The 9,498-nt window shown below is 37.3% G+C and overlaps 1 protein-coding gene across 1 annotated transcript; it reads left to right on the top strand.

Moving 5' to 3' along the window:
• Positions 1 to 5,395: 5,395 nt before the first annotated feature.
• Positions 5,396 to 6,163, top strand: LOC308265960 (proteasome subunit alpha type-3-like; the record flags this gene model as incomplete). Its single annotated transcript, XM_080700020.1, has 1 exon — positions 5,396 to 6,163. One exon carries the CDS (start codon positions 5,396 to 5,398, stop codon positions 6,161 to 6,163), a length of 768 nt encoding a protein of 255 aa, XP_080556146.1.
• Positions 6,164 to 9,498: the final 3,335 nt, after the last annotated feature.

Genomic DNA, 9,498 nt, shown 5'->3' on the forward strand with positions numbered 1-9,498 from the left:
TGCGGAACAGCCAGGCGGGATCTTTCGGCGCAGACAGCATTTAAAGCTCCCAGTGGCTGAGCTCAGCACACACTGCAGGGATTCAGAGTGGAAATCAAAACCAGAGAAGAAAAAATACGCCAGCCTCATGGCCGAGGGCGTGGCAGAGGCGCCATATTGCCACCGGCGGCGGCAGCAGCAGTGAATTCACCGAGTCCAGTACAGCTACATCTGCATACTCAAGAACAGTGAGTCAAATTGCGGGCCACAGAGGAGAAATCGCAGTATAGGGCCTCCTGGGACTTGACCCAGTGAGGGAGTGGTGGTGGCAGAGATATCACACCATAGGAGAACGTGCAACCTGGCACCCCCCATAGTTTAAAGCAGCCTCTATCGACTCCCTGGGTCGGAGACTCTGTGATACAACCCAGTAAAGGAGTAGTGGGGTCTGAGATAATACAGACTCGAGATCCAGAGCACCTTAAGTGAAGCCATAGTGACCCAAGGGAAGAACCCAGTGAAGGCACAAACATCCGAAATCATGGGAAAGAGGAATAACACTGGAGTAATGAATGTGCACAACCCCACAACATCAGAACCCGATAAAACAGAAAATCAGAGATTTCTAGAAGATCAAATCAGGAAAATAACTGTAGAAATAATAGAGGTGCTTCGAAAAGAACTCAGAGAGAGCCAAAAAGAGATAAAGGATGCAATTAATGAAGTAAAGACCTCAATTCAAAGCACAAACAACCGATTAGACCACATGGAGAACAGAATCTCGCTCTTAGAAGATGAGCAATCCAAAAATGAATGCATAGTTTCTAATCTAGAAAAAAATATCCAACAGCAGGAATCTGACATTGAAGAAATATGGGCCCATCTTAAGAGAGCTAACCTAAGAATAATTGGAATAGAGGAGGGAAAAGAAAGTGATACCAAAGGGATCAACAATCTCTTCAAGGAAGTAATAGCAGAAAATTTTCCAAATATAGAGCAAGAGGTTGATACACAGATCCAGGAAACTTATAGAACTCCCATTAGACAGGATCAGAGAAGAGGATCCCCACGCCACATAATTGTCAAAATGACCAATGTGGAAGCCAAGCAGAGAATCTTAAAGGCAACAAAAACAAAGGGCCAACTGACATTCAGAGGCAAACCAATTAGAATCACTCCAGACTTCCCAAACCAAGTCATGAGAGCCAGAAGGGCTTGGAGTAACATATTCCAAACTCTGAAAGAAAACAACTTCCAGCCAAAAATTTCCTATCCAGCAAAACTTTCTATCAAATTAGATGGAGAAATAAGAAGCTTCCATGACAAACAGAAACTGAAGGAATTTATGTCTTCAAAACCAGCGCTAGAGAAAATACTCAAAGAGATTAACTACAAAGAAGAAATAGGTAACACTCACCAGAACCAGAGAAACAAGAGTTTCCATCCAACAGACAACTAAGATTGGTTATCTCTAAGTTGTATTGTTTGCCTTTATTGTTGATAATTTTTAGGATTTCTAGTTGGAATATTAATATACCTTCAGATATAGCATTTGGAAATATTTTATCCAATTCTATTAGTAACTTTTAACTCTGTTTACATTGTCTTTGGATATACAATATTTTCTTTTATTTTTTAGGGAGTTTGTATATTCTTCTGTTGCCTGTGCCATTGAAATCATATCCAAGAAATCACTGCCAATTTCAATGTTGTGAGGTTTTATGACCCAAATTTTCTCCTAAAAGTTTATAGTCTTAAGATTTATATTTAGGTCTTCTATCTATTTTGAGTTAATACTTGTATATGGGATTAGGTAAAGGTCCAATTTTATTTTTTTCCATGTAATTATTATTTTTCAACAATATTTAGTTAAAAGATTATTATTTCCACCACCAAATGTTCGTGGAAACCTTGTCAAAAATAACTTGACAATATAGGGAAGAATTTAGCTCTAGGCTTGTATTTAACTCCAATGGTCTATATATCTGCCTTTAGAACAGTACTACACTGTTTCAATTATTGTAGCTTTATATGGTTTGAAATCAGAAAATATATATCTGCTAGCTTTGTTCTTTTTCAAGATCGTTTTGGGTATCTAGAATTCATATTCCATATTAGGATAGATTTTTTTCTGAAAAATAAATATATAAATATATGATAGTTTCACCTAAAAAAACAGAAAAAAATATGCTCTAGTAAGAAAGAAAGCAAAAAGAAATATTGAAATGCTATCTTTAAATCATCAAACGCTTGGTATCAGACAAATGAAACTGTTATGTGAGATTATCATTTTTAATTTTGGATAAATGGCTATAATACTAGATGTCAACTACTAAGCCAAGCATGGGAAGGAGGGATGGGGAGAGAATGGGGTGGGGATTGGGTGGGGGCTGACTGGGCGATGTGTGCATGTATGTCTACAAAAGTTTGTATCCCACTATGATGTATGAATACAGTGCACCAATAAAATAAAATTAAAAAAAAAGAGTCTCAAGGACTATATTGAAAAGGAGTGGTGATAGTGGGCATCCTTGTCTTGTTCCTGACTTTAGAGGAAATTCTTGCAGTATTTCCCCATTCAATATAATGTTGGCTTTGGGTTTACAGTATATTGCCTTAATGATGTTGAAGTACATTCCTTAAAAGAAGGATATTTTATAGAGCCAAAAAGCATATCAGTGTTAGCTAGACCTGTGGTGGGCACAGAAATTGACTGCATTTGGGCATAATGGATTTAAGAGTGTTGAAGACATTCCATTACTGTGGCAATGGCAGGCAACTCTAGAAAATCTACTAAATCATCAAACTGTACATTCATAATGGGTACATTTTATAACACCTCAATAAAGGTATGTTACAATACTTAATATAATGTATAATTATACCTCAATAAGACTCATAAAGTTAAGGTATTATCACCTACTATGTTATTTCACAAACTATGTTTCTTCTTAAAACATGATTTGAAATAGCTGGATCTTGTGAAGATAATGGAATTTCTTTGAAAGTTATAAATTCTGTATATACTAATAATATTACTCATAAAATAAACAATAAATACTTTATTTAATAAATACTTTAAGCATTTATTTATTGAACTTAAGATTGAATCAAGGCATTCTCCCTCTAGGCTATACTCCCACCCCCTTTTTATTTTTTAATTTGAAAAAGGACCTCAGTAAGTTGCTGAGGTTAGTCTCACTAAATTGCTGAGGCTGGCCTTGAACCTGCGCTCCTCCTATCTTAGCCTCCTAAGTATTAGGATTACAGATATTTGTCACCACACCTAGCTCAGTAAACACATTTTAAGTTACTGATTGGTCTATACCTACACATACTCACCCTGTCAGATATTTTTAGGTTAGAAATTTCCTGGTTTAGTTACTCACTCCATCCCTTCCCACTAAAATTTTGTTTTCTAGTCATTTATTGTAAATATGCAGTCTTTTGGTCTGGCTTCTTTTACTAAGCAGAATATCTGGATTCATCCATATGTCCTATGTATCAGTCCTTTTTTTTCAGCTGCTGAATTGTTTTCTACTGTATGGATATGCCATATTTTTAAAAATCCAATAATGATAAAATTCAAATAGGTTGTAACTCCTTGCTCATTCCCATAGCTTATCTTTTCTTGGAGTTTGATTAGCCCATTTCTGGAACATATTGTAATGGATTGTGATGGGTCCAGCCCGTCAACTGTGGGGCTGAGCAGGAAGGTTGGGTGCCAACGGCCCAAACAGAACCACATGAGCCGGGAGATGTGTCAAGCAGGATCTCGTTTATTTTTCTCAGGCAACCCAATTTAAAGCAAAAAACCACAAGGGGGATTTCCCAACAGGAAACTATTCTAACCTATCAAGCTAAAGGTCACCCTTGCATGTGCAAAGCACATAACTTGCAGTCAATCATTATCCAATGCACGAGGGGTTCACGAGCACAGAAGCATTATTTGAGCCAATAAGGCTCAACATTACCAAATTGGGCTAGCGGGGGCAAGGAGAGTAGTTATGCCCTCCATATCCACTCGGCGCTACATGTTGCAGATTCATTCATCGGAAGTTCAGGTGGTTGTGCAGACCTGCGCTAGACGCTACATGTAGTTGATTCATTGGAAGTTCTGTCAGGTGGTTGTGCAGACGTCAACGCGCTTGGCCCTACATGTAGCTAATTCATCAGAAGTTCTGTCAGGCAGTTTGAGCAGACAGACCCCAACAGGACTGGAAAAGAATAAGCTTTAGAGGTAGTCCCTGTTTCAAACTGCAGCTCAGCCACACACTACCCATATGACCTGAGCCCTTCTTTTTCCATGTATGTAAATTGGAGGTGATCATATTAATCTACTAAACTTGATTCTGATTGAGATGGTGAAATCTGATGTGCATAAAGCACCTAGTATATGCTCAACATGGTTTTCCTGCTATGGAAAAAAATCTACATTTTTCTTAATATTTTAATATTCATTGTGTACCTAATGTGTAGAAAAAGTTTAAAAAGAAAAAAGTTTTAATAACCTTCCAGTAGATGCCAAGTCTGACAGCTAGCAGGTGCTCTTTCTTGGCTTTGGCAAGAAAGTGCTCTTTACATGGTTATTACAGCTTCCAAACTCTGGAGCCTAAACGGGCAGGCCCAGGAAGCAAGGTCTTGGAAATGCCAGTCTCCATTTTCATACAAGAAGGAAAGCATTAAAGCCACAGAAAAGAGTGGGGCATCTTCTCTCCTTGTGAAGGTCAGCCAGAGAAAGCTGCCAGGGATTAAAGATCAAAGGGATGTTTTTCTTTCTCTAAGTTATGGATAGCCTTGGGTGAGTAATAAATTAAAGAGAAAAGATATAAAGAAAAGCAAGGTCCAAAAAGAAAAATTAAAAATACCTGAGGGAAAAATAAAACTCCAGGAGATGAATAAAAGAATATCCTGGATAAGCACACTGATGTACAAATGCAGTTTGAAGAGCTAGCCCATAAGATGCAAACAAATGACAAACCAGTGGCCCCAAGATGTTATATCCAGTTCCAGGTACTCACCTGTACCCGTGTTAATGGCCCACAGCATCCTTAAATTGAAGAGGTCTATAACTTATCTCTTCTATCTCTATTCAATTATCTACATCAGAAATTATTTTTAAACCTTTTCATGATCTCTGCTATCAATATGTTAATGAAATTCTCCATCATTTCATGAACAAAAGAATGAACTAAAGAATAATACCTAGATGGGCGTGGTGGCGCACTCCTGTAATCCCAGTTACTGCATTTGCATGTGTGAATGGGGAAAAAAGCTAGAAGCAATAATGAATGCTAATTCATTCAATAATGAATGCTAAGCCTGGAATGATCAAATAAGAGAAAACTCCAGGGTACTGTGGGGTAGGGGAAGCCTGTCCGGCCTGAAGCCCTAGGGGTGCAGTGGTGTCGGCAGGATGAGCTCCATCAGCACCGGGTATGATCTGTCAGCCTCAACATTCTCACATGATGGAAGGGTTTTTCAAGTTGAATGTGCTATGAAGGCTGTGGAAAACAGTAGTACAGCTATTGGGATCAGATATAAAGATGGTGTTGTCTTTGAGGTTGAGAAATTAGTCCTTTCTAAACTCTATGAAGAAGGTTCCAATAAAAGACTTTTTAATGTTGATCGGCATGTTGGAATGGCTGTGGCAGGTTTGTTGGCAGATGCTCGTTCTTTAGCAGACATAGCAAGAGACGAAGCTTCCAACTTCAGATCTAACTTTGGGTATAACATTCCACTGAAACATCTTGCAGACAGAGTGGCCATGTATGTACATGCTTATACACTCTACAGTGCTGTTAGACCTTTTGGCTGCAGTTTCATGTTAGGGTCTTACAGTGTGAATGATGGCGCACAACTCTACATGATTGACCCATCAGGTGTTTCGTATGGTTATTGGGGCTGTGCCATTGGCAAAGCCAGGCAAGCTGCAAAGACAGAAATAGAAAAGCTTCAGATGAAAGAAATGACCTGCTGTGATGTTGTTAAAGAAGTTGCAAAGATAATTTACATAGTAGACGATGAAGTCAAAGACAAAGCTTTTGAACTCAAACTCAGCTGGGTTGGTGAAATAACTAAAGGAAGACATGAAATTGCTCCAAAAGATATAAGGGAAGAAACAGAGAAATATGCTAAGGAATCATTGAAGGAAGAAGATGAATCACATAATGGTAATATGTAATATTTACTTCAGCATCACTTCTAAATTTATGAGTCTTGCATAACTGTTTAGCTCTGTAGCTTATACATACTGACCAATTTTCATTAAATCTTTGTCATGTAACCACTAAAAAAAAAAAGAGAGAGAGAGAGAGAGGAAATTCCAGAATGAGGGTCCAAAGAGGGAAGTGACATGAAGCCACAGAAGGACAGCATTTCCCTCCCTGTCCCCACAGGGAGGCAAGAGAAGCCAACACGATGGAGCTTTGCAGAAAGGACTTCAGACTTGTACAAAAGAACAGAAGATTCTGCTTTGTTTTATCTTGAGAGCATGATGGGCATGATTAGAACTCTATAATCCTATGTATCGATGAAAAAAAAGAATTACTGATCCCTATGCCCGTAAATATGAAGCTCAGTGTTTAAAATTCCCTCCCTAGCCAAATATCAAAGAATGTATACTTAATTGTTTCATTTTTCTTGCCTCAAATTGTTTACACTAAACTATTTAATCTCTTTGAAATTTATTTTGCTTTATGCTATGATGTGAGGATTTAAAATGTTTTTTCCATCCCACTATTTGGTCAATGTTCTCAATATTTTTATTTAGTAATTATTGTTCTTTACTAATGTGTGATACTTTTGTATCGCATGTTAAATTCATATATATTCAAGGTCTCTACTGTGCTATTTTATCTATTCTTTATAACTGTATTTGTTAGGGTAATATTCCCTTTAAAATTATTTTAAACTAATAGGCTACACTACTTCACCTAAAACAGTTATTATTTGGTTAGTTTATTTTTCAGTTTTCTTTGCTTTTATGCTAGGTTTATAATGATGATATAATTTTTATCAAATTCTCCCCATTTAAGAAAAAGAATATTTTAATATTCTTATCCAGGTACATAAACATACCTCCATTTACTCAAGTTTAGTTTTTAATACATTGATATTATTAGCTGGACCTGCACAATTTTGGATATTAGAAGTCCTAAGAATAAAGAATAATACTTAAAGGACATTTGAAAAAAGTCAGGGAAAGCAATTTAGACATAATATTATATGAGATAGAAATGGCAGCTCCAAAGGCCATGGACAGAGAAGGTTTAAGGAAGATTTGTTGTCAACAATGATAAAACTGATTAAGGAGATATGAATAAAGACAATGTGGCATATTCACACAATTGAATTCTACTCAGCCATGAATAAGAACAAAATTACGTCACTTGCAGGAAAATGGATGGAACTAAGGAATATTATGCTAGTTAGATAAGCCAATCTCAAAGTTATAGATCATAAGTTTTCTCTCATATGTAGAAGCTAGAGAGAAAATAGGAAACATAAGGGACATTTTGTGTGTGTGTGGTGCTGGGGATTGAACCCAGACATTCTACCTCTGAGCTACGCTCCAGCCCTATTTTATTTTTATTTTGAAACAGGGTCTTAACTAAGTTGCTGAGGCTGACTTCAGCAACCTCCCAAGTACAGCAATTACAGGTGTGAGTTACTATGCCAGGTTGTCCAAAAGACTCTAAATATTGTGGAAAGAAACCTGTAACCTGTAGAGTAGTAGAAGAAGATGGGGGGAAGAAACCTAGGGAAGAGAAGAGGGATAAAAAATAAATAAATAATGATTTTCCTAAGGGAAGTTTCATAACAGCAAAGTCAGAGCTATGTTCAATTCAGTGAGGAATAAATGAGAATTGAGGAATAAGAAATACTGAGCATAAATTTTTTTCTTTCCATGATATTAAAGAGTTAAAGAAAATGTGTGTGTGTGTGTGTGTGTGTGTGTGTGTGTGTGTGTGTGTAAGAGAGAGAGCGAGAGGAGAGAGAGAGATTGATTCAAAGAAAAATAAAGATTATTTGGATCAGATAATCTATGCAGGGTGAAAGAAAGCAGAAACTCGAAAGACAGACATTGAAATTAATCTAATAAATGAATCTCCTTCTTATATAGTAAAGAGAAGAATCATAATCACAGGGAGTCCATCACTAACTGTGTGGTAACCACTGTGCCATACACACTAATCCATTATCACAGGCAAGAAGTGTTCATACCATTCTATTCAGTATGCTATCTCCCCATTCTAGAGATGTGGAAACTGAAACAAATGTAAAATAGAATGCTGTTCAAAAGCAACTTTATTATAAATGACAAGGATGGATTCTTAATCTTGAAGTGTGTTGCCCAAATGCTTAATAATCAACCTAAATACTGTCAAGTAGGATGGTGAAAGGTAGAAGCTGCCATAACATGGGTGACTCTCCTTCCAAATCACCAGTCCTCCTGTGAGCACAGAACAGAGACTGCCAAAGTTGTCTGAGACTCAGAAGTAACAAATGCAAATTAATTCTTCAATACAAGTATTCCCAACATGGGATGACCTATGCTCAAATGTATTTTACAGGGAGTCTCCCTTTCCCTCACCCTAGTTCTAAAAATGCAATCTGCATATAGTGTGGGGTTTTTTGTATATGGTTTATAGTGTTCACCTGTAAGGTGTTTATTTAACAATACAAGGAAAGGAATATAATTGTTTAGAACAAGTGGTCACAGCATACAGTTACTGGCCTGTCCATCTGGAGCAGATTAGACTGATAAATTCCCAGTTGCACATCTAAGCCACCTACTGCGCACAGAGGAGAAAGCCATGAAGGCAAAACACTGAAAGAATAGCCCCGCTGCTAGAGGACCTCCTCCCTCTTGATGATGCATCTTTCCAAATCTAGCCGAGCCTTAATTTTTCCATGGAGGTTTTTCTGCTCCTTCAGCTTTTGGTAATTCATGCATGTGCCTTCTTTTCCCTTGGACCTTGAACTTCTTGAGGGCAGGAACTAGGTCTTACACCTCTTTCAAACTCTCATGTTGGAGGTATTCAGAACATAACTGTAGACTATGCATCAACTATTTTTACTCAGTCTGTGAATGAGCTCTTAACATGATTACTGTTGATGAAAAACTGTACTGATCATGAGCCACTCTCGATACCACTAGAGTTTGAGATTTCATTCCATCTAGTCTGCCTCATTTATTTCCTCAAGAGAACAAAGATGAACATGTGTCCATATGGAAGGAGAGTAATGAACAGAAAAAAAAAAATGGAGCTTTTTCTTAGGGTAAGGACAACTTGCCAACTGTTCCTCTATTGTTTGAACACCAGATGTCACATGCTAATCAATTAACCTGATCAACCTTGAGCCATTATTTTGCTCCCTATATGCTGAAGTTGGTGAACACAGTTAGTTGACAAGTAGGGTCAAACAAATAAATATAAAATGCCTTCATTCCAAAAGCATGGCTGGAGAATGTTGTTAGTTAAAAGAATCTATTTACAATATTTGTCACTATTA

Source organism: Muscardinus avellanarius (genome assembly GCF_963383645.1).
Source record: "Muscardinus avellanarius genome assembly, chromosome: 8".
In the NCBI taxonomy this organism is placed as follows: Eukaryota; Metazoa; Chordata; class Mammalia; order Rodentia; family Gliridae; genus Muscardinus; species Muscardinus avellanarius.